Source organism: Falco biarmicus, chromosome 15 (assembly GCF_023638135.1).
Source record: "Falco biarmicus isolate bFalBia1 chromosome 15, bFalBia1.pri, whole genome shotgun sequence".
In the NCBI taxonomy this organism is placed as follows: domain Eukaryota; kingdom Metazoa; phylum Chordata; class Aves; order Falconiformes; family Falconidae; genus Falco; species Falco biarmicus.
Genome location: NC_079302.1, coordinates 10,950,751 through 10,976,778, shown reverse-complemented (window position 1 = coordinate 10,976,778; position 26,028 = coordinate 10,950,751). Strand labels below are relative to the sequence as shown.

Sequence of the window (26,028 nt, the reverse complement as noted above, 5' to 3'; positions counted from 1 at the left end):
GATTGTGATCTGAACGGCACTTATGGACACTTTGCTCTCTATATAGTATAATGGGGACCTCCTACTTGGGAATTTAGGCTCAGGAAGTAATCTCGGGCTTACTTTCTCAGGGTCAAGCTTCAACAAGCTATGCTTCAATCAGAACAGATGCTTGTGAAGATACTACCCTCTTCTCTGTGACAGTTTTTCTCCTTTTGCCAAGGGTTATTCTCCCTCTAATTCTTGAGGCTCACAGACAATTTCCTAATAAGCTGCTGACAAAATCTGAGGAGCTGATCCAATCCCCCTATTTAAATATAAACCTATCCTTCCTAGCTGGTGTTGTCACCAGATTAGGGAGTACTCATTTTAAGTGCTCTATCAACTGGTTTATGAGGATGATTCCTAGTAGATGGAGGTGAGCAACTGTGATGGCACAGTCTTTAACTGACAGAGCTTGACTTGGAGGCAAGAGCTGATCTACAGCTCCCAGGATACACACAAATGCTAGATGAAGAACTGTACACCGTGGAAGATCCTCTCAAATCTTAATAACATTTAATGCTGCGTGCTTAAGCTTTTCACTGCCCTCTGCATAATTTCAGGCTGTAAGCATAAAATCATTGATGATAAAAACACTACTCCAACAACTTACTTTAAGCAATAGAAAGGGATTTAAATTCCAGCATGTCACGATTTTCAGTTTCCATAGCTAAGAATAACTTTGACAAGGGCTGTTTTCACAGACAGCTCAAAAGGTGGAATATAACTTTATTTTCTTATTTTTTATGCTGAAATTACTAATTTGTAACATGATGAAAATGGAAATTTTAACCTGTCTGTATACTAGTTTTGCATTATGATTTATCATGACAATTCCAAACTTCCACCCCAATGGAAAACAATTTCAAAACATCTGCTTAGCATTCACTGAGGCATTTTTAGTCTAGGAGTACCATATTGCACGGCAGAAATTTGGACTATAGCTTTTGTTTGGGTTAAAAAAAAAAGCCCAGTCAACAGCTCCTTTCCCGTTTCATCACAACTACAAGTAGTAGCAGGCTCTATTGCATGCTAGTAATATGCATTCATAAATACACAGAGTAGCGATGACGCTGATGACTACCAGCATTTTGACTCAGAAAATATTTTGTCAGTTTTTGTCCTTGAAGAAACAGAAATTTAGCAGAAGGTCAAAATTTTCACTGGGAATTTGTGTGCATGAGTGTGGGGGAATGCAGATGTGGCCTCTAAACATATGTGGGGAGATGATGGCCATACATTTTTTATTAGCGACAGTTTGATAGCTGTAGTGCTGTAGTACACTGCACTTACCTGTTGTTAAAAAAACAAGTTTAAGTGACTTAATGCCACTTACCAAAAGGTTTTCAGGTTGTTGAAATAATAATGTGAAAGTAAATTTGTACTATTTATATATATATATAAAATAAAAAGTGACAGTCCCTATGTCTCTTGAAAACATCAAAAGAAGAAAACAACATTCTCATTTGATAGATCTATTTGCATTTTTAATCAGCTTCCTTAAACAGCATGACAAATTGTCCAAGGACACACAAGGTAATCATTGGATAGGTTGTATGATTGAGATAAGCTTTAAAGATGTTTCTTACTAGTGCTTTAATAAAAGAGCATGCAATAAGCGAACTACACTTCCTTCTCGGTACCTGTTCTTTTTATTATGTGTGGGTTTCATATGAAATAGATGAATTTTTCTTGGCCAAAATAAAATTAAAATACTGAATGGAAACGCATAAACTGTAAAGTTAAAAGTAACACATTTAAGATGAGAAAGAATAATGGTAACTAATATCTAAAAGCCTGATATTTTGATTCATGCTTTATGGCTCAAGGGTGTAGTGCTTTAAATGACTATTGCCTTCAGTGGGCACCACAGGTTCTTGGATCCTTCCAAGAAATTCTAAAATGTATTAGGATGAAACAGACTGAATGAATGAAACTGTTTTCTAACCTATGGGCTAAATGTTTAGATGTTAGTATCACAAAAGCAGAAAGTTAGAAATAAGAACAAGAAGTAACTCATGTGGAGTGCCTCTATTGTGCACATATATAGAAAGAAAAAGAATAAAGATGATACATATCTATTTTTATAAATACACACAGCCTGATATATATATTATACGTTACCTATAGATTAGTCAGAAAAGGATTATTTTTTTATATACAAGTACTTTTTTCATGTGCTTATTTAGCTGCATGTTCAGATGTGACTTCCTGATGTGAATGCTAACTGCCTATGGAAATCTGTCAGCTTTTGAACTCCATCTAGCTCTGTCACTGCCTTGTGCTTTATTACTAGGTAGCAGTGCTACTCTGGACAGTATGAGACTGAAGGAAATGGTACACCTGATCTAATTGCATAGTCATTCTGTGTAGATTTTCTGTTGGTACTGATCTTCTAACAGGTCTTGCTGCTGTTCAGCAAAACCAGCACATGATAAAGGTGCTTCGGCACTCGTCTGAAACATTTCTCTGTCTGTGAAGTATATATAAAGTGACAGGTGTTAGTGTCTTGCTGGATGACACTCTGCTCTCAGCTTCATCTGTGAAGAACAAATCAGTCTTTCCAAGGAAAAATAATGAATTTTTCCTTTAGGCAATTTCTGATTTGTGTGTGCTTCTGTAACTACTGCAAATGATTTGTTGGGTTTGTGTTTTTGAGCTCTTAACTACTGTAACATGTTCAAAGCAAATCTGTGACTATTTGACTCTATTTTACTCAGTTGTCATTGTATTTTTTTCTTATTAGCACTGAATGACAGCTTTGCATTTAGAAAAAATACATATTTACATATATTAAAAAGAGCTTGTTGCCACTCACTACTTAGTTTATGCACTTTATAGAAGGGCAGAAAATAACATATACTTCTGTGCAATGTAAGTTGGCGAAAGGTTTTCATGTGATACAGGCAAGATGCAAGACCATCAAAACTGATGTGTTTCCATTAAATCTTCCACAACCACACTTAATATGTTTTCTCAGTGAAAAAAGCAAACCACATGCCTAGTTCTAATATCTGCTGATTAGATTAGGAATTAAGAGCATAAGAACCTGAGGTCTTGCCTAAATTCAGGTTTTGTATGTCCTCCCATGCATGTTAACTGTAGCCCTTCTGAATTCTCCATTATAAACTCATAAGCTTTCATGCTCCATGGATCTGACCTGAATCCTGCTCTACTTAATGGACTATGATCAATTCTGTAGAGTGCTTGTGTTGCATGAGTGCTGGAACTCCACTGTAAAGCAGGTAGCGGGTTGTGACAAGCACGGATCTGGAGACTAAATGGTGTTGACACCTGCTCTCTACACTGTGCATGTTTCAGAGGGTTTTACTTTGGATTAGCTCTATCTTGCCTCCATGAAATTAGAGGATGGAGCGTACTAGGCTCACTCCTGAAACTCATTTGTTTACTTTCATCTGAAGTGTATTGCCAGTAGCTCTCAATCTGTCTCTCTGTTCTAACTTCTGGTCTTTTTGCAGAATTGCTACTATGTTCTCCTGTGTACAATGATGTGTTGACTAAAACGGCCAAGTCTGCAAATATTTCTGGCAAGTAATTAGTGACAGCAGTATGTGATACCTTCTATTTGTATCATGTAGAATAGAGGTCTGAAAGTAATTTATCCTCTTAGATGTTGCTAGTTACAAAACGGGTATGTTACAAGGAAGGTTCCAAGAGTTAAAACTGTTGCTCATTACGTTTACTTGTGCATTTCAAGCTAAAAGTAGGAACAGAAAAAGCTGAGATGGCTACATCACCAAGTTTGCTGAGATTACAGCACACTTTTCATCAGAGCTCCTCCAACTCACCTTTCAACTTATTTGCAACAAATCTGGTTCTAAACCCAAATGGCTAAAACTCTCTGCACTGTTTACAAAAGTTGCCCTAAGTCTCTTTTAAACACACTAGGTATCTCTGACTTGACAGTAAATCTTACCTCTCCCCTGCCCAAATATTATTGCAATTGGCTGGAAGTTTGTTTGTGTATTCACATTAACATTTGCAAATGCAGTGCTGCTCCACAGAGCTGCCAGTGTCTAGTTGTTTCCACCAATGGTGACTGCCTTTGAGGCTTTTTTTTCCTTTTCTTTTCTTTCTTCTTGCACCTCAACTGGCTATCCAGAGCAGCAGTCTTCACAATACATTAGATTAATGCATTTTGAACTCGACCAAATCTTCCATTCCCACTACTGCTAGTATTTGTCTACCATTCTACTTGAAATCAGCATGCACTATAAATGATTTAGACATATGAATAAATAAACCTCTAAATATCCATATCCTTGCAACAGCAAAGCCAGATCAAATCTAATGTTTAGAACTGTATATTGCTACCAATTTGGTGAGCAAATGCGTTCACATTAGTAGGATGTTGTGTCATGACTTAGGAAAGTGAAGGGTAACTCACTTGAGCATGTTAATTTGATGGACATGTAGTCTCTGCCACAGTCCTTCTTATAGTGACAGCGCAGCCAGTTTAAGAGACAGAGTCCGTCACCACACTGTAGTTCTTCTTTCTTACAAGGCAGAATGTGCTGTTCATCTGAAAGGAGGAGAAACAACAGATAAATTTGTGTAACAAGCAACTCCATCCTAAGCAACAAAGCCACAGTCTCCTGAAAGTCAATCTTTCTGCTTTTGAAAGCCCTGTGTGGATCATAACACTCTTTCCTCTTTGTCAGGTGTGAAAAGGGTCTCAGACTCAGACAAATATTTCCTATACTGCTGTTGCTGATCATTTAAATAGTGTTTGAGACAGATGAGGTCTAGGTGAAGCATACCAAAGAAATTACAAGGGTACCATGTCTCTGAGGCACCTAGCCTACTGACTTACATGCTTTAACATCCAAACCCAAATAATCCACCTTTGCCCCAGCTTAACACACAAAGTGGATAAATGAGGGGGAAAAAAGAGATCTGCTATCTTGCATAAACCTGAAGGACTGGATTAAGGGCTTCTTAGCTGTAAGTATAACTCACAATCCCTTTTCAGTTTGACAATTAAGGGTAGGAACTCAGTCTGATAGAGCGGGGAAGGATTTTTTGAATCGTCTTAGTAAAGCCTTGGGTAAATTTATGGAGACATGAACTTAGATTGGGTTTGCAGAGACATTAAATCCTATACAGTAGGGTCTGCAGCTCTGCATGAAGCCAAATCTTTGACTAGCTCCTCAGTTGAAAGATTGAAGATGCTTCCCAGGCCTACTGTTGATTCTTGGGGGCTGAGTAAAAAACTGAATCACACATCTCTGCCTAGAAAGAAGGAAAAGGAGTAATTTTTATCTTGCCTTTTGATAGTGTACTGTGGTTTCTTTTATCTTTATGCATACACACATGCATGAACAGGAATTTCCAACTCTCAAAGGAGAGATGATACCAGTCTAAGCCCTGTAACAAGAAAAGTAGGGTTTCAGGCCATGCTTCTGTGCTTCTGTGCAAAACATATTTGCACAAGAAATGAGAGTGCTGGTTGGGAGTGTCATCACTTCTTAAATCTGAACAGGATCACCCTTCCTAGTGCAGCAGTGCTGCAGGTACGCCTGGGGAGAGCATGGTCACTGCAAATGCAATGCCAGCAAGCAACAGGTGTTTAGCTTTCACTGGCTACTCAAAACAGCTGTTTTGTTTGATGTCCATAAGCATTCAAACAGCAGCTGCATAATACAAAATTTTAAAAGGAGTTGGGGAATCTTTATGCAAGGAAGATTATATCTTGACTTTTTTTTTTGGACACATTAACTGCACAATACAAAATATCCCACGGAATGCCAATTAGCAACCATACCATCTAAAACACACAGCAAATAATTGAAAAAGAACTTGTTATATAAGTGTATTTCAGTTTGTTAGGTTAAAAATCTTTTAACATACTGTAAGGAACAAACAAATTCATGGGGATCAGGAAGTCAGAAAGCTACCTAGGAAAAGAGGGGAAAAAACCTCCTACATTATTCAAAGATGGGATTATTTTATAAATTTTTTTTCCACATTTCATCAGTAGTGCTATTGAAACTGGTCTTGTTTTGATGGTAGATAAAAGGAAACCCTATTCTGCCAAGTGCATCTGAGTGTGCAAATGGATACACTGACATAATTTGGTTGCATGGTTTTGTAGGGCCTTCCAATAATGAGAAAGAGAAAGAAGTAAAACAGACAAAAAGTAGTTCATTAGTAACAAAATAAAAAGATTTAAAGTTTGGCAAGGAAGACCTTTGTGCAGAAAGACTCTGGAATTCAGCTTTAAATTTCATTAGAGTGTTAGAGCTGTTACTCTAGAGTGTTCAGGTTACTTTATGTGAACAATCTAAAACATTACAAATACAGGCAAATAGAAGTTCAAGCCCAACTTGAAAAATACTAGGCCTTGAAAGGCTAGTGTGGTGTGCAAATTGGTACCCAACAGAAGACAGGCAGTTCTGCTACATCACATTTTTGTTTGCTCTCCAGTTGTCCTGGTTTCAGCTGGTATTTTTAATTTGAAACCATTTTGTTGTCCTTCGTAGCTATGAAATCGTGCAGTTTGGAGTAATTGTTCATGGTTTCCAATTCTGCACATAGCTGCTCCAGTAGAAGATGTCAGTACCCCCAAATGCATTAATAAATACCACCAGCACTGACAACATTCTGTTAAAGTAAATCTTATGATTGTACGCTTGTACCTGTCAGCTCTGCAGTCTAGAAGCCAATAATCAGATCATGTCAATTTATACTTTCAGAACAACTTGCAGTACATTTCCCAAATGACTACTGTATTTCTGGTAGGCATCTCAGACAATTTTGGGGTAAAATGGCATAGAATTCCCAGTGCTTAAAGTTGTGGGGATTCTGGTCCGATGACTTTTTGTTGTTGTTGTTGTTTGTTAGTTTTGGTTTGGTGGGGGGGGGGGTTTTGAGTTAAAATATTACAGAAGAAGCAGTTAAGCAATAATTACTTTGTGGTACCAGATGTAGTCATTGTGTAAATGGGGAACAACTTTTGTTAACTTTAGACTGGTTACAGAGTCATTGCAAATATCAAAACATAATTGACTGGAAGAAAATTATGCAAAAGCAAAAATAATATATTAGCAAATTTATTGGAATCAGTGGTCCTGGCATGCATCTCACTTACTTGTATCTTCCATAAAGTCTGTTTAGTTTGGAATGTAGTTTGAAGTTGCCCTAATTATTTTAAACATCTTTGGACTTGCTCCAGTCTACACCCTTTCTTTCTGTTCACTGTTCCTGTTTTTACTAGCTCAAACCAATTCCCTATCACTGGCTACGATTTCACTACTTTTTGGATAGAAGAAAGTTTTCTACAGTTCCTGCAAAATAAAATTCCTGTTTTACTTTTCACCGCTTTACTGGCTCTACTTCAAAGGTCACTTAAATGCCTCTTCTTTCTTGTCCAGAAAGTAATAATATGCTTTCTGTTTCTGCTAGTTGTTGTTGAACTACTAAGTCACTTTATTTTTATTTTATTTTTATGAAAATGCTAGAAAACCATTGCGATGTTTTATTATCTTTAGGGAGAACCATTAAGATTGCAAGCTGTAAGAAATTATATGGGCAGATCCAATTTTTTTTTTGACTGAAAAGCAGTGGGGGACAATGATGGTTAAAAAAAAGGGGGTGTGCAAACCTATCCCATAAAGCTGTATTTCCTGGGAAATTTTCCCAGGTGTAGTGAAAGTAAATTGTCTTTTGTGAATCCTGATGATACAAATCTTTCATCTGTTCTCAAGGTGAGCTGCAAAATAACCAAGAAACCCACGAAGACTGAAAATATGTAAATGTTTTTTTGAGGAAGAAACTGAGGCACAGGCCTATAGTCATGCAGGAGGCAGAGACAGAAGTAGGCATCAGATTCAGTTTGGTACTGACTGAACAAATAACAATGTTTAAATTCTATGCAATGAAAATTCTTTTGAGACAGATAGTTTCATTTGTGACAAGATGCATTACTTTCCAAGATTATGTTTCTATCTCAATAGAGATTAGCACAAAGTGTTTTGTCTTTAAAGTGTGTTTTACCCTGAAGTAAAATTTATTTGAAAACAGTTTTTTTCTGCAGATGCCAGGGAGCTAATAAAGTCTGTTTCAGAGAAACACTTCCCAGTTCTAAGCCCACCTGTTCCCAACCCGAGTGTGCCATGCAATGGTATGTTGATTGTTTTCAAGGTTTGTATTCTAAATCAGCATGCCTTTGAATGGATTTATGAAGTGAAAATTAGTAATTTAAGAATATCAAAATGATCATATCAAATTTAGGTTAAGATGCAATATTATGAAAATGTGATGCATAAAATTAATCCACAAGTTGAAAATTAACCTGCACCATTAAACTACATGTGATAGTTTAGAGCTACTGTATATTATCCAAATTTGTATTTTCCTATGTTGGCAATATCACTTTTTTTTTTTTAATTCAAATGACCTTTGAGTTATATATATCTGTTAAGGTGGGTACGCACTTCTTGCATCAACCACTGAGTCTGATAATGCCCTGATATCATCCACCAGCAGGGACTACTCTCTGCAGCGTAACCCTTTGCACTTTGTCAAAAACTTATTCCTCGTTCTTGCTTGCAGCTTGGCTTTGAAACCTTTGTAGCCAGCTGTGGGAAGATAGTCATGGTGAAGGAGCCTCCAGTGACACAGGGATGATTTAGTAACTCTTTGAGCTTGGCAAAAGGATGAGAGAATAAGCAACACATGGCACATGCTAGTTTGATGCTTAATGCTGTGTTGTGCTTGTATGAGTTAGATGAGCATGACACAGAATACTGTGCAAAACACAATTTAAGGAAGACAGATTCTTATCTGTCTGGTGACTTCTTGTGCCCCTCAGTTCCTTAGTTGCGTTGACGGCAACTAAAGGAATTTACAGTAACCTTAAATCAGAGGACAGACAGAATATGTCATTTCTATACTATTAAGGTACCTTAATACTTTTATACCTTAATACTTAATACCTTTAGCCCTGCATTTTACCATGCTGTTCTTGGCTGTATTTGGGAATCATAGTTTTATGTTTGAAAATCTGGGAAAAATTTCTTATTTTCTACCTCTATAGATGCTCTAGCACTCCTGAAGTATGATCTTATGTCTCCAGCTTTGTGAAAATTTCCAATTTACAGCTTCCTTCATCAGTAGAAACTTTTTTTTTTTAATCAGAAGCAGAGATGTAGCTCTGAAAGCTCTGAACGTAGCTTTTATTCCTTCTCTTTTTTTTCTTTTCTTTATCTTTTAGACTACTATCAGGTTTCTAGACACCTTTCAGGTTGGCTAACAGGATCGAGTTGCGAAAGAACAGTTTCTACTCATGTTTCCATTTAGGATTGTGCTGTTCTAAAAGCAAAGTCTTTTCTAAAAGTGTCTGTATATACAAAATCTTTGTTGGGGTATTCTGGTTTTGTGCTCTCCTTGAACATTGGGACAGTTTCTGATTGGACTGATGCTAAGAAAGTACTATACAGCACACAGTCCAGCACACAAACAATAGCACGAATACATTTTAACTGTTTTTTCAATCTGTTATTGAATGTCCCATATTCTTTCTAAAGGAACATTTGATTCCACGAATGTGTTCAGTGTGAGGAGTGCGATTATTAGCATAGTTTAACATACTCTTCAAATGATGCATAAAAGTAATCCCAAATAGCCATTCTTTGTTGCTCCTCTTTGCAGCGTATGTGTGTTCTTTCTCTAGCACCAAGTTCCAGGCCAAAACAGAAATCGCTTTGGATTCACATTCCTCTCCTGATGTGTCTCTGAGGCAGCATTATAATTACAATACCAAATTACTAGATATTGTTTGGCTACTTGTCAACATGGTACCTGCAACAAAGCGGGAGTGTTAGTTTGTCATTCAGAGCTTTTATTGTCTGTTCAAGTCCGCAGGGTTTTTACATTTGTTTGCTGAACAGGGAATGAGGATCACACAGTAGGCTGCCTAATCACCGCACCTTTTAGAGGCAAGTTTCAGAGCAGTACATTAAGATGACAACAAGGAAACATGGTTTACAAATTTCTAAAAACTCCAGTTTCTTCTTTTCTGTGTTGGGCTTTCTATAACCTACTTTATTAAAAAAAGTTTTGTGCTCCTTTGCCAGTTGTTTGGGCCAATGACTTGGCTGCATACTGTGTGCCTTTGGAAAGTGAAAATGGCCATCGTGTACCTCAGTAGTCTAACTTGTAAATAATCATAAATGGGGAGCATTTACCCCAAAATATTGAACGGTGCTAATAAAAGGAGATGGCTAAGTGTGGATTAGAAGCAAAGTTCAGTATGAAGTTATCCTAGTAAGAACTAATCTTCAAACTGGGACTAAATACCTTGCAGTCTGCTGGGTGCTCTGCCACATGCTGTATTACTTTCTCCCCTAGAGGATGTGGGATCTCTTTTGTAAAGCTCACCTCTTTAAGATCCTGAGTCCTTGCTGTAGAAATTCCTGATTTAACCCATTCTGTAAGTTGGGGCCTGTTTTAAATGTTTAAAAATTGGAAGCATCCCATTAAATGATTGAGAATGACTCAGAAAGCTGTTTTACTGATTGAAGTGTTGTCCTGGTTTCAGGATAAGTGTGTAACTTTCTGATAAAAAATATGTCATTTCAATGTATCTCTTGGGTTCTCCAGTGGAAGGGAGACCCACCTGTATTTGTGATCTAACTAGAAGAACTGTACAGGCCAGCTGTAGTTACTTTTCTATCCTGAGTAAGTGGGAACTGAACGTTGAGATAAAGTGTAACTTCAGAATATTTCTCTATCATGTGTGAGCCTGACAGGCAATAGGTTGTATGTGGACAATTAATACAGCTACATAAAACAATCATATGAAAAGTAGAAGCAGAATAAATGTTCTGGAGATTGTCTTGCAGCAAGTCTGTTTCTTCAAGTCCAAGAATAAACACAGGTATGGGATTGGACAAAGATGCTCCAAGAGAAAATAACTAGTGCAGTAGCTTGTTAGCAAGTCAGTGCCAAGTAATGGACAGATACCAATCCAGGCGCCAGGAGAGCCTTGCTTTCTCCGTAAATGGCTGTGTCATATAAAGCAATTAATTTTTCTGCCAACCTTTTTTTTTCCTCCCACCTTTTGTGTTATTTAGACACCTGCAATCTGGAAGGACAAATCTAATTATTTTGTGTGGGTCCTAGAACAATAAAGCTTCAGTTTTAGTTGGCTCTTTTAAGTAGAAGTCATCCTGTAACAATTTTGCAGCTAGGAATAAAACTAGGATGCTGAAAACCTGTAAAGATCAGATGCTTACAGAGCTGCTTCTCTTAAACCATGGAACTAAAAAAGATTACTTGCCAATAGGAGAGATTCCAAAGTAAAACATTTTTAAAATGCATGTATTTCACTATTTCTTTTTATAATGCTTCTAATGAGGAAGCAAAACAATTGTTGAAATCATTTTAATGATAGAATTAAAGGGATTAACATCCTTGCAACTAAAACCAGCAAATAAAAGATAAGAAATTTAGAATTAAAGAGGTCAAAACCCAAAGTGTTGTAGAAGCAGTATTTGCATTAACAATAAACAGTGATCAACTGGCTTTGGCTGGAATATCCTCCAGTGAATTATCTTCACACAGGTCATTGAAGACTGTAGGTGTCTCAATGTCACATAATGTCATTATTTTTAAAAAGCAGTCTGAGGGATTTCAGGAAGTTCTAGCAAGACAGGTATGAAGTCCTGGAGCTAAAATCACTGTTTGCATAAATGCTGTTAAAGCCAAATGGATTGCTTGTTTCTGCCAGCTCTGGACTTGAGGCCAAATTTTCAAAGCATCTGAGGACAGAGACTCAAAGTAGGCTTTACAAAAGCTCATAATCATTTAGGTGTCCACCTCTCCTTGAAAGATGCTCTGCATAAAGGCATCTGGGCATCTAGTACGTTTTTAGGTGCTTGAATGTACAGCTCAAATACAATCATTATATAATAATGAAATGTCAGACTGCCAGAATTAATAGTGCTCAGCACCTCTAAAACCTACCTCCCCCCTACTCTTCTCTGAGACATTTCTCAGCATGGCTGCTTGTACCAGTTTGATGAGATCCCCTTCGAAAACCAAAGCATCATTTCTATTTATTTGATAGCAAGTAGAGTTGGACTGTAATCTGTATTTCTTGCATAGTAGTTACATAGGTATTAACTCTGATCTATTATTCTCTCCACCAAAAAAATATAATCAGCAGGCAGGAGTTGGGAGAAGCTGCTGAAACAAAATCATTAAGTCAGTAGTTACAGTGGAAATTAACGATTTAGAGTTGTCAGCCTACCTCCTCATAACCATGGATGAGAAATTGTCATGCTCGGAGAGAAATTGATACCTTCCTAGTGCAGATTCCAGTCTAACAAATGAAAAGGTGAAACCATCATTCTTGATGTAACAGATGATTTCAAGCCATCATAAAATAAATTGATGGCAGAAAGATACTGAGCGGGATAAGACTTATTAGGGGAGAAGAACAAAGAATTCTGAGGTGTGGCTCTGGAGGCATTTGAACACCTTTCCCTTCTGCACAGTTGGAGTCATTAAAGCCTGAAGTGCAATGTGGAAAACTGTAGGGAGATCCGGGGTATGCCTTTAAGGAGAGACAGATGGAAGCCTCTTTGGTGCCTTCAGAAAATATCCACACTTTGAGAAAAAAATAAGTGAAGGAAAATAAAGAGCAGATTATTCTGGGGATTAAACTTTGCTGTGCACTTAGGGAAGAGGGGGGCAATTACAGTGTGTTTCCTTCACTGCCTGCCATCACAGACATGGTTTCTGGCATTCTCTGTTACAGAAGGGAGAGACTGGTAAGGGGTGGTAAATGTTGGTGCTTTGATCACTGACACTTGTCAAGGCATCCCAGAAGGGCAAGGGAATATGCTGCTGTGGGGTGCAGAAGTCTTGGTGCAGATTTAAGTCTGTCTCTTAAACTTCCTAGTGTAATGTACTCTCTCTAGGACACCAGCTCACAGCACAGCTGTCATGCAAGGGCTTGCAGCAATCTCTTGCCTTTCTGCATGTCTCAAGTCTGGTGCAGCCAACAGAACCACTGTAAGATACTTGCACAGACACAAAATCACCCAGTTTCTTCACCTGTCTGAACTGAGGCACTCGGCTCCACCTGTGCATGTGCAGGTGAAGTTATGTTCATTGAGTACTGGGCCTCTAGACAGCTGTGTTAAACTGGCTGACTCTGGAAGCCATTCTGGGAAAAATACAGCATTTGCCATCAAGAACAAGAGCTACAGACTCTCTAGTATGCAGCAGTGGAGACAGTATTTTATTTTCATTGTGTACAGAAAGATTCCTTGTTTATAAGTAAAACTTTATTCAACCTTCCACCATCGTCTTGGGGTCTTGGAGCACAGCTAGCAGCAGTGTAGTCAATGACAACACAGCTGGCAGCCAGCTGTGCTATTACTCTGTGTGAGCAAATGCTGAGGGACAGCATACAAAGTGTCTTCTCAAGGGCCTACAGGTTTTAGGATCAGGATTTTCTGCACTTTTCCTTTGTAGCAACTATGTCCCTGTGCCTGGCTTAGGTGGGCTTTCATGCAGAAAGAGGAGAGCCACAGTATGAATGCTTTTGTTCCTTCTTGATTTTGTGAGGTAATTCTGTTTAGTAAGAGTAAGTTTGTAAGATCTATAAGGGTTATAACACATGAATCTTAAGGCTGGAATTTAAAATGCTGTCTGAATATTTTATAGTTTTGTTTCTCCTGATCCATGCATCCAGATGAGTGTTTTCCGTGTCTCTGGACATTCCTTGTGCTTTTAAGTGCAACAGCAGAGACATAGGTTAATATGGTTATAGTAAAGATTAATAATATTTAAATATGTAACTATATAGTCAGTAGTTGTAAAATAACTATCTTTTTATAATAGCTGATATGTATTGGCAATCTGGATAATTGATTGAAAAATCAGTTGATTTCTTTGCTTTTACCTGTGCTTACAATCAGTGTCTTCAGAGATGATTCTCAGAACTGCTGGGGAGGAGGTGGAGGTGGCAGTTGCATGCAGGAAGGCAGGGCAGTTCAGGTAGAACCGTTTGTCTGCCTTTTTATTTCTCTGACAGTTTTGGGCCCCCTTCATTTAAGTATTAGAAACACTGACTGAGGTTCATGACTGCTGATTAATAATGATTTATACAAATCATCATCAATATTTTCTAGAGACAATTTTACTTTAAAAACTGAACATACCTACCTGATCAAAAGCTAAAAACACTGCAAAGAAAATCCAACGTTTCTTGTAGAAACATCTGAAGCAACAAAGCTAATAGCAAATTTTATTTCTGATCAGAAAGTTCCATTTAATGCTGAAACTGTCAACCTGCCTTTGTACTGTGTGGTTGAAGTCACATGGCTCCATTCCTGAGTATTAGCTTGCATAGCCTTTGCCTGTGTGACTGTCTCTTTGTCCTGTACAAGAGCAGTCAGTGTTCTTGAGGCACAGCCAACTTATAAGGGCTGCAGTCCTGCTCCCGGGCCTTTGCTCTTGCTCAGGAAATTCAGTGTTGGGAGAGTAAACAGGTCTAGGACCTGATATATGTGAATTCTTATAGCTGAACAGTCCACTACGTAGTCTCCTTCCTGTAGTATATAGTAACAACCTGGGATAACACCAGTCTCTTCAGTTGTTCACTATAAAAGCATAATACAAGGCACAGTTTTGTTTGTTTGGGGTTTTTCTTCTTTTTTTTTTTTCCTAGTTAATGCCCACATGGCATTGTGTTAATATTATCTGTTATTGTCAGTGGAACGATTCATAGTCTAGGCATTAGTAATTAAACATGATAGCCCTTGTGTAGAAGGCCAGAATGTTTGGCCTGGCTGAACTGTACCCAGTTAAGGCCAAAGTAAAACAAAAATAGTGTCTAAAGAACACTTAATTTTGAAGAGACATAGGTACCCATTTTGAAATCAGGGCAATACTCAAGACTACACTGAACTGTTTGCTGAAATAGTTCTATTACAAAACTCTACTAATCTAAAGTTAATGCAATACAAAGTTGTCTTGCCATGAAGAAGTGGTCTCTCTGGGAGGGGCAATAGCAGGGAAAAATCTGAGTTTAAGGGTCAAGGATCATGGAATCAAAGAATGGGTAAGAAATTATGTTATTCTGATATGAATCCCTAAACTAAACATATACTGCCTAATACGTAATGAAGTACTATGAAATGCATAATGTAAAACCAACAGTTCTGTGGAAAAATAATCTAAACAGTATTTTTTCAATATTAACCTGTAATAACATAAGCACACAATTATTTTTTTGCCAAGTCTACAAGCAGTTCACTAACAGATGAGTAGACTGCCACATGTAGCTACACTAATGTAAGCATTTGCAATTTCTTGTCATTTCTGTATTGTTATTATGTATTTTCTACAACTTGGGTGATGCCTGGTCATCTATTAGGTAGCCAGATAAGGTGAAGGACTTTAATCAGTAGCTACTAATTTTGCACTTGCTCTTGAGCCCAACTTTAACATGGTTTTTTTGGCAGTTTAAGGGATTACCAGGCAATCTGAAAGAGAACACTTGGCATTTACTTCATTTTGTACTGTCTTCAGATTTACCAACTAAACTCAGCTCCTAGTTACCAAAGTTATCTTAGGGTGAGGTCCTACCAATATCTAGTGTTGACAGAAGGTGGTCCTGACACTATGAATAATTTCTCCAAGTTGGTAAGTTGTGGCAGCAAGCGTTAAGCTTGATAATATTTCTAGTCTGGGAATGATAATAGCTGTCTGACTTTGTTGTTCCTTTATGTATGTTCCAAAGTAAGAAAAATAACTTTTTGCCTATTCTTTCTTTAAACTTTGGGTGTAATCATATGATTTCTCAACCATGATGGGCATCTTGGCTTGAAAGTTATTACTTAAGTCTTAATCTAATTACAGCATTTCAGCGTGGCTCTTGAGCTGCAGCACTTGTTCTGAGAGGTATTTTGGTTGTTTTAATGGTTGTGCATGTATTTTTATCATTAGGCATTCTTTTGTCTAAGAGATTGGGCATGCTACTCTGCTTCTCTGCATACATGTGGTTTTCTGCCAAAATAGGACCAGTGACGTGGGCAGAATTGGCTCCTATAATATTTCCTTTTCAAAAAACTTTCATGTAATAACTACAAAAGTCAGTCATAAAAAGGAGAGTGGAAGGAAGTCAAATGTCAGGAATTGTTTTATTTCAATAACTGGAAGTAATTTTTAGCCACATTTGTTTCACTATTGAGTGCCAAAACAATATAAATTTTGACTGCTGTCAGTGTGCTTAATTTGTAAATCAGTTTTAGCAGCTATCCGTTAATTTGTTTTTGTGGGAGAAAATGCTGAAAAGGAGGATTTTTTTTAAAAAAAGGAAATAATGAAGTACTTGTACCTGACACTAAACTTCATCGTCCTCTATTTCAGACAATTCTCTCATTCATTTCTGTGAGTTTTGTCTGTATAAAGATCACAAGGTTAAGTCCATTTCTGTTAACTCGGTTGTTTTCTTAGTCAGGAAGCTATATGCTTTTTAATGGATTGATGTTTATCTGCTAGAGGACTTTAAATATACTATTCCTACAGCTGTACATGACCGCAAGGCATGCCATTAATGCAGTTAGGGGGAAAAAAAAAAAAAAAGACTACTTACAGAGATTGGAATAATTGCTGCCTATTCCAATATGGATGGAGCTTCCAGAGATGAGAGGAAGATGGAAGAAAAGAACTAAGGAGGGAAAAAATGGGGAAAAAAAAGCCCTTAATAGCAGTTAGTTTTTGTTTTGCAACCAGATGCCAGCTGAAGACATCTCGTGGTGTTAACCTGCACCCACTCTCTCTGGGGCAGGACTACACGCTTCAGACTGAACATACGCACAGATGTAGCTTGAATGGGGCTGAAAAAAACCAAACAAGTCACTGCTTCATACTTCCAGGAATCACTCCAGTTCAGGAAATAATATTCTATATAATTTCAGTGCCTCTCAAATTCAACCCCCCTGTACAAACAACAATGTGTTATATAAATATGCTAATTATTGTTGTTAAGTCATTCACCAGTCTCTGAAGCAGGCACCTACCATTGTAAAATTAACTGTAAAATTAACTGTTCGCTATTTTGTGTAAGTGCATCCTGAATACATTAGGCGCGTGTGTCAAACTGGGTTGGAATAAATTTATTCTAAAATTTGATACACGTACTCCCCCTATGCATTTAAGCTTTAATATTTATAACTTGCACTTCAAAGATTTAGACTTGCAGGCAACAAAACGCAAAACCCTAAATAACAAAATGTTTAGATTTCTTAAAAGATGGGCTTGTTTGCTCCTGCAGATGCACATAAAGCAGGAGCTCCAGGTAGTCAGTGGGATGTAACACGGCATCTGTGCGGGGTTTTGCCTGCGCTGTCGTTCCACCCAGGGGCAGGGTGCTGGCCCCTGTGCCACGGGGACGGGGACGGGCACAGGGACGGTGCCGGCTTCTGCCCCTCCGGCCGCGCCCCCGCCGCCGAGCTGCCCCCGGCTTCCCCGCTCAGAACGGGCTGCGCGCCGCCCGGGGCCCCGCCGGCGGGTGCTGCTGCTTTTCTGGGAGGGGGCTCCCGAGCGGCAGAAAGTTTCCGCGGAAGCCAGGCCCTCCCCTCCCGTCCCCTCCCCTCCCCGCCGCCCGGCCCGGCCCGGCGCCCCGCCCGCCCCGCCGCGCCCCCCGGGGCAGAGCCCTGCCCGGCGGAGGCCGCCCCCCGCCCCGCCGGCCGCCCGGCGCGCCTTACCCCAGCACGCCGCCGCCGCCGCCGTCTCCATGCGCCTCCGCCGCGGCTCCCGGGAGGCTGGCGGGCGGCGAGGCGGGCGCAGCCGCCGCCGGGAGACGCGCCCCGCCGCCTCCTCCTGCGTGCGGGGTCGGAGCGGCGGCGGCTGGACGGAGCCGGCGCCCATGGGCGGAGGGCGGGGGCAGGCGGGTGACCTCCGCCCCGCGGGGGCCGGCCGGCGCTCCCCCTCCCCTGCCCTGCCTCCGGCCGCGGCGGGCAGGGACGGAGCCGGCGGGGGGCGGGCGGCGGCCCGGCCTGAGCGGAGCGGGGGGCGCGGCGGGGGGCGGCGGGGCCGGCGCAGGCCACACGCCGGGCCGGGCGGCGGCGGGGTGGTCGGGGCTGCACATATAGGGGGGCTGACCCGGCCGGGGGGTGCTCCCCAGCTCCCGGGGCCTGCAGTAACCCCGGCTCCGCGCCTCCCCCGGCCTCCTACCGGCCCCGCGGACAGGGAAGGGAAGCGTTAGGGATGCTGCGGGGATTTGCAGCTTGGGTAAGGAGCTGTACGGGGTTAACGGCTCCTGAAAGCCGAGTCCAGCCCAGCCCGTGGGGCTGAAAGGGAGGGGACTGCCTGGGAATAAACCCGCGGGGATGGACGGGATTATCCGAGCAGTGCAGAGGAAATAAGTCGCTGTGGCTGGATCGGGGCCAGGAGAAGAATGTAGTCCGAGTAGGAGCTAAAACCACTTTACTGTAGTAAGATCGACTTGTTACCAGGGATCTTGGAAACGTTTCTCATTGTGAATGTTAAAGCCCTAGTGCGAGAGACGGAGAAAATAGGGTTGTGGTGGGTACTAAAAGAACATGAGCTTTCATAATTGGTTTGTCTACCTCTTAAGGAAAGCATGCCATTTCCTGCTTAGGTAAAGAATGCAAGGAACAAGGCCTTTTTTGGCACGCCTTGTCACCAGTTTGGGGTTTTTTAGGAACGGAGATATACTGGCAGTTTCTGTCTCCTGTGAATGCGTTAAGCCCTGCAGGCACTTGCAGAGTGGTCCCACTGGAACTGCTTGTCAGTGAGGGCGGTGGAAATGGATACTCCATGAGTATGTAGGCAGCCTTCTTTACCTCCCTGCCCCTGGGTGGCTTTGTAGTCCAGAGAGCAAGTTCTTTCACATTGGAACAACTTCACTGTCGATATCTAGGCTGTTTAATATCTCCTTGGTTCCATAGTGATGTGTTCAGAGTTGTAGTGGAGTTTGGGGTGGATGTAAAACTTGTGGGCTCTGGTCTTTGTGTAAAGAATTTCCTGCTGTCATCGATCACCTTTCCCCTCCCCTTTTCTTTTTAAATCCAGGCAAGCACTAAGCAAGTCTAAGGTGGTGGAAATGAGGGTTTACTGGAAACTTACATGTGTGTTTCATTATGGCTCAGGGATACCTGTACCTTTTGCTGAAACTATCGTACTTTTGTTCTTAAGTAACACATCTCTACCCTAAAATCCCTCCAAATGCTGCTGCAAAAGTTATCTTGTGATAATTTCTTAAGCTCCTCAGAATATTTGACTCCTTGAAAGACTCCTTCTCTATTATTTCAATAAATGCAAACTGTATGGATTCATTTTAGGGCTCTTTGTTGTTTAGTTATGCTGTGAAGGTGTCAAGCTATGTACACATAAGAGCTGATATTCTGTGTGTTGGTTTTTTGGATGTGTGCCTACTTGGCCTCAGTCTGCATGTGATGAGTCATGTATGCATGTAATACTTGACTTAAGGATATGAAAATGTTTTCTTCACTTTACATTTCAGGAATTTCTAACCTTTAGTGCTTTCTGCAAATTTTGCTGATGACATCGTTCCCAAACAGTGCCTTACATTTAGCCATAGTACTGATATTAAGTTAATACTGACAGACTTGGAGTCTTATGTTTGACTGAAAAATCTACGCTTAGACAATTACATAAACTTACATAAAATTACAAACTGTGGAAAATATAGAGGCCTTAGTAACTGACTTTGAACGCAGGGGAATTGCTTAGTGTTTGACAGTTCTGAGAAAAAATCCCTCTCTTGCCCTGGCTTTAGACCCCTTTCTGTGAGAGTCATGTCCTTTATCTCTAGTAGGAGTTGCAACTACTTCTGACACAGCATACATTTGTTTCTGGGTCAAACAACACAATGTACAACATCTGATCCATCAAAGCCTGCAGAAACATTGTCACAGTTAACAATAACTTTATTGGTACTTGCTGATACTCAGCATCTTCATCTTGAATCTACTTAAATGTTGTAGGTTTTGCTCACCTCACTAATTTCTATATCTGCATCAGATGAGCATGGAGATGTGGCAGTTTTTCACTTTTTAGGGATTCCTGTTTTTCTCATTCAGTTGTGCACCTGAATGAAACCTGGATGTGTTGTAGGCTTAGGCCAGACTCATTTGCAGACTCAGTGCAGTACTTCAGCAGTGATGTGTTGTGTCAGAGTGATATTATGGGTAGTTTACACTGTTTGTGTTTTTTTTTAATTGCATCTACTTTTCTGTTTTGGTAAAATAGATTTATATTAAAGAAAAATTTCCATAAATAAGGGATTTATTACAAAGGAGTTTACTTATGGGCTGCATTTGGGAGAGCTGGAACAAAGATAAAAAATATTCAGCATTTCTGCTGCTCATAGCTATTTACGGTGGGTTAGATTGTCTTTCTGATAACATTACAAAACAAGGAGGACCAAAGTAGTGTCCGTCTCTGATGGTTTATGGCCTGTGTGTGCAATCTGAATTCTGTCAGTTTCTTAGGGAAGTTTTTTCCTAGTCTTTAGAAATAGGGAGGGTAACTGACCAGGAGCTACATTTAGGTAAAGTTCAGAAGGGCATTCCTTATGGATGGAACTGTACTAAGTTGCCATCCTTAGTGGGTGTTTCCCAGTTTACTGATAAAGGAAAATCAGTGAGAAACTTTTGCTGAAGACAGGTAATTTTATTCTTGGATGATTTTACATTTTCTTCGGTCTAGGGACTTCATTATAAAACTCTACTGTTAGTGCAGTCTGCTGAAGTGACAGACCTCCTTAACTCGGCTTACTGTCTCCTGTGGTTTCATTTGAGGTTCTTGGAGCTCAGTGCTGAACTGATGCTGTGCTACCCACATGGACTTTTTGTGACAGTCGAATTTTGTAAGGCAAAATAAATTTTGTTGCTATAACAAGATCTCTTTTTGACTGGGAATTTTTATGGATTAGTAATGAGACATTTTGGGGATACTGTTCATCACTTTTTTTTTTTTTTTTTAATGGAAAAGGTGTTAACGTTGGTTTGATTATAGAATTACCCTTACATAAAATGCCTCAGGATGAGCAAAACTGATTAATCGCTGTTTATGGGAACAGGGAAGTCTTTTCTGTATAGAAAATTCAGTGCCTCGGTGGTGGTAATAGCACTGATCTAGTAGCAGTGAGATTTCATCAGTGCTAGCTGCTGTAGGCATCTCATCACCAAATGTATGCAGATATGTTTGCCTTCACGTTACTTGGCCAGGCCGTGGGCCAGCTCAGCTAGCCCTGCACCTGTGCTAGACCAGCAGTGCCAGAAATGCTGGGCATTCCCAGTGCTCTGCCATTTCTGGGCAAGATGATTACACCAGGCCCAGGGCTAAGGTAGTATCTTGCTGGGAGTTTCCACTGTGTAGTGGACCAGGCTGTATAAATCTGTGCTGGCTGCTGAAAACAAGAGGTCAGGAAAAGAGGGACTGGAATTTCATAGGAAGCGTCTCATACTTTCGTAGCTGTTTGTGTTCTGAAATGTAATAAAAAGAATCCTTTGAAGGAAAATTTTTCAAATTATTTTCTTTCAGGAAAAAACCCCAGATGTTTGTTCTGCTTTCTCAGAAATTTACTTAAAATATGAAAAAAAAAAAAAGTAATTTTTGCATGGAGAGTCTTTAATCTCTAACTTTTATGCTCAACTTAATTTTTTTGAAAAGCCTCAAACTTTTTGGAATTGTTTTTCAGATATTTTTAAACATCATTTACCATTGAAGAATGGAGCAGCAGAATAAACTTGATATTTGTAGGCATAAATTTGTGCACTAATTATTTTTGCTGTCCTTACTCCCATCATACAATTCCCATTCATCTCACAGAGCTGTGGAACAGTGTAGGTTGGAAGGGGCTTCTGGAGATCACCTTGTTCATCTTCTGGCTAAAAGCAGATCCAGAGGAGGTTGTCCAGAGCCTTGTCCAGTTGAGTCATGGATATCTCCGAAGTGGGACATTCAAATCTCTCTGGCCCATATTCCCATGGTAACTATCCTCACAGTGAAATTTTTTTTCCTTACATCTAATCCGCATTTTCTGTGTTATAATGCGTATCCACTGCCCCTTATTATTGTATCTCCAGAGAGAGTCTGTCTCCCTCTTCTCTGTGTCTTCCTGATATGTAGCTGAAGGCAGCAGTGAGATCCCCCAAACCTTCTCCATGTTGCCAAATCGAGTAGGTTCACTCTTTCCCTGGACAGAGGCACTCCGGTCCCCTCTGCTGGGCTCACTCCAGTGTATCAGCATCTTTCTTGTGCTGGGGAACCCAAAGGTGCCCATAATGCTCCAGATGTGGTCTCTCGAGTGCTGAACTGAGGGGAATAATCACTTCAGAGAAGGCAGGCAGGAATCCAGATGGCTAATTTCAGGTTCAAGGTAACTCCTGTTTGCCTTACGCTAGAAATCATTTCACTGCCTGTGGAGCTACTTGCATGAGTATAGTGAGCAGGATTAGCCTCACATGAGCATGGATTTTACTCAATTTGAAATCTGAGTTATTTATTTTAAATCTGAATTTAAAGTCAGAGATATTACATGTGCATTGTAGCTTGGAATATTAACACAACTGCTGTATCATTCCCTTTGTTCAGGCCAGTCTGTGTGTAATGCTTTGGGATTTTTTGTACCAGTTGTCCACATTTTACTCCTCATTTTCATTGGGTTTGTTGTTGGGTTGTTTTTTTTTTCCATTTTAATGCTGGCTTTCATGCAGGGGCAATGGGGAGCAATGAAATCAGTTATGGTTTTCAGATCTGTTGTGAATGAAATTCCTGAAGGGGTAGGATGGGTGGTTAGATTTTTAAATTCATTTTTTTATTTAATATTCACTAAATCACATTTCGAAGAAATCTTAGGGTGAAGATAGTTTTCAGGTTAGCAATTTTCAAGCAATGGATTTGAATACAATCAGTCACATGAATTCCCAGCAAGATCCTAATGATTTTTTGAGTTTGGATGTATTGTAGAATTACCAGCAAAAGGAAATGCCTCTATGCTAAAAGTTATTTTGATGAAAAGGATCACATTTTAAATATATAAAGTTACTGTATAACATTTTTCAGCTAGCATTTATAGGACAGGTAAATTTATTTTGAAAATATTTTTTGGAGGTTTAAATCAAGTGATTTAGTTCTTTAGGCATAAAATCTGTCAAGAGGAAAAGTAATTTTAAATTAATAATACAGTGGAAACATAGCAATAAAAAATATTTTACAGCAGCATCAAGGCCCAAAGGCAGGAGTCGTGTTGTTTTACATGCCATGTAAAGAAATGAGATCTAGAATGAAGAGGCATTTCATTTTGTTTCTATAGTTGCTATGTCAAGAAAGTATTCTGTAGGAATTTTATGTCATGGGCAAATTCTCAGAGGCTATTTTTCTGATTTTTAAAGCTACCAACTGTCTTTTTCTGTGGAACAAAAGATGCTCTTAGGCTTTGGAATGGGGCCAGATTTAGTTTCTTATTTATTCACCTGCTTGCAGACTTTTGAGGAAGATGGTGAATTATGATGTAGTTGCCTTCTGTACATTTTAAGATGGTGAATTATGATGTTGCTGCCTTCTGTACATTTTTTTTTTAATTCCTATGTACACACTAGGAAATAATTGAGTCTAAGATTGTTACTGAAAAGCCAATAATATTTCCCCTGTCTGTCTGTGGTTTCAATCTTTCCGATGCCAACTGATGTTTAAGGATGTAGAATAGAAAATTTGATCTCAGTGTTCTTTTCCCTCTCAGTCTTTGACTCAGTAATTAAATATATAGTTAATTATCCAATTTATTTTGTGTTGACCTTTCAAGGACCTTAAAGCATCTGACGGTGAATGCACGGTCTCAGTGTTTATTTCCATGAGTCCTTGTATGAATTTATCTTAAGTTCTAATGGTACTTCTGGAATTAAAGATGGCCAATGGGTTATTAACAAGTAATAACATATGTGTGTCCCTGGAGCTACATAACTATAAATAGACACAGATATATAAAAAGAAATTCTGAATTATGTCATACACAGCATTTAAAATCAGGTAACACCACTAGCACTAGTAATAATAGTAATTCTGCATGTTAGATACTACAAAACATTTTATATGTTGTAGGTCCACTCTTTGACATAGGTGTCACATTCAGTGCTAAAAATCCTACCTCTGGATGATCAGACCCACTTGTAGTCCCATAAAACACTGATACCTGTTCCTAAGGTGAGGGTGTCTGTGATCTCGGGGAGGGCTGTACGTAAAAGCTGGTTACTTGCTATGGAGACCACGTCCTGCACAGGCAGAGCCCTGATTGTGTGTGTCAGGTGTCACGGGGAAGGAGAAAACAAAAGCAAAATAAAAGAAAGCTTTATACTACAAACTGGTTTCTTGAATATTTGAAAGATTGTTGGTCAGTGTAACCCTCATGGAGGTTAGGAGTTTTATGATATATTTCTCATTTTTTACAGATGGACACTAAAGTGAAGTATTTGCCATTTACTATCAGTAATCTTTTTAAAAGTGCCTTTTGATAGAGAGCTCTTGGGGAAAAAAGGCACGCCCTGCAGTATTACTAGTGTAGGCAGGCATATGAACCTAGCAATGCATTTGTTAACTTAAAACAAAAGTACAAATGAGAAAAAGCCAGTATGGCAGCAAAAGAAAATCTGTATGTGACTCTAAAATTGATTTTATCTTTCCAAAACTGTTGTGTGGTAGCAAGAAATATTTAGTGTACCTTGGTGAAGTAAAACCCCTGTCATTCATTGTCTTTTGTGTTTTACCGATGAATACACAAACCAGTATTGCTCCATTTTATTACTATTTTATTTATGAAGTGTTTGTGAATCTGCAGGACCTCTGGAAGATGGTGAAATATTTATAAATTCACAAAGGCGCAAAGTTCCTCACTGGAACCTTGAACATTTTTCATAACAGCAAGGAAGAGATGCAGATGAGAGATCAAAATGCTTGGGGACCTACCCCCAGGCTCATGAAATTCTTGTGCAACTCAGACCTGGTTTCACTGGCATTGTGCATGCAAAAGCAAGGGTAAAATAAGGTGCTGGAAGTGATGCTCAGTCTTATGTAATGGTGAGGCTCCTGCCTGAGAGGAATTGCTGTGAGAAGCAGAAACCAGTGACAGAAAAAAACCTTGCACAGAGAATGATTTAAATGCAGCCAGATTTTATATGAAACTGAATAAAAGAAATATATCAGCAACTTCCAGGTTGTGTTTCTCCCTCTACCCTGACAGACTGGCATCACTTAGGAAGTCAGATGTATTTTTTTATAAACTATTAATGGATAAAGTAAGGATATAATGTATTCTCCTGTTTAATAGTTCTAACCTGTGGAAATAAATGTGCAGCAGGATAAGTGAACTGGCAATTAATTTAAAACCTCAAGAGCAGAGGTTTCCTAGCAAGTGAACTTGCTAGGAAAGAGAAGCGTTGTGATAAACGATTTGGAGAGTTGGGAAACCGGGGCAGTTAGGTGGCTTATGCAATTCATTTGCAGAGAAATGTAAGGCAGGCTTGGGGATAAAAGGAACAGAGCAAAGCACAGAAAAAGGAATGAACCCTGAGGGTTTTACAATACAAAAAGATTATAATGGAGTTTAGGATAAAACTTTGTCTCTGACAGCTTGGGCATGGTGTTTAATGCAGTGGAAAGAGCAAACAATAGCACGGCACAAACTAGTAAGAAGATATCAAAAAGAAATCAGATGAACTGGGCTGCTGCAGCACTTGAAAGGTTGGTAAGTGAGACCACACTTAGAAGACTGGCTGCATCAATTTCTAGTCAGCCTTTGTGTATCCTTTTGACAAAACAAGATATTCTCAAAATTGTGGATGAAATTATAAAGGAGCAGTTGTGAATGACCACTCTAGAGTATAGGTGAGTGAAAGCCAGTACAGCTGGCTTCTGTCTGAAGAGGGAAATTGTGGTTTAAGTATCAGTGGAGAAAACAGAAAGGAATTGAAGGGGGCGGAA

General features: G+C 39.6%; 1 protein-coding gene and 1 long non-coding RNA gene across 4 annotated transcripts in view; one reads left to right on the top strand and one right to left on the bottom strand.

Annotated features, from left to right (window-relative positions):
* Nucleotides 1-19,502, bottom strand: part of BEAN1 (brain expressed associated with NEDD4 1) — a 62,692-nt gene extending 43,190 nt beyond the window's left edge. Inside the window, exons 1-3 of one of the 2 annotated variants that reach the window (XM_056360547.1) lie at nt 17,769-19,499; nt 16,655-16,729; nt 4,430-4,564 (exon numbers count right to left, since the gene is read on the bottom strand). In XM_056360547.1, the coding sequence (XP_056216522.1) occupies nt 4,430-4,564; nt 16,655-16,729; nt 17,769-17,931 (373 nt within the window). In that variant the 5' untranslated portion in view covers nt 17,932-19,499. Of the gene's footprint in view, nt 1-4,429; nt 4,565-16,654; nt 16,730-17,768 lie in introns of both variants that reach the window. The other variant, XM_056360548.1, reaches the window with a different exon arrangement.
* LOC130159201 (uncharacterized) overlaps nt 1-26,028 on the top strand; it is a 182,815-nt gene that overhangs the window by 47,294 nt on the left and 109,493 nt on the right. The gene's annotated exons all lie outside the window — the stretch shown is intronic.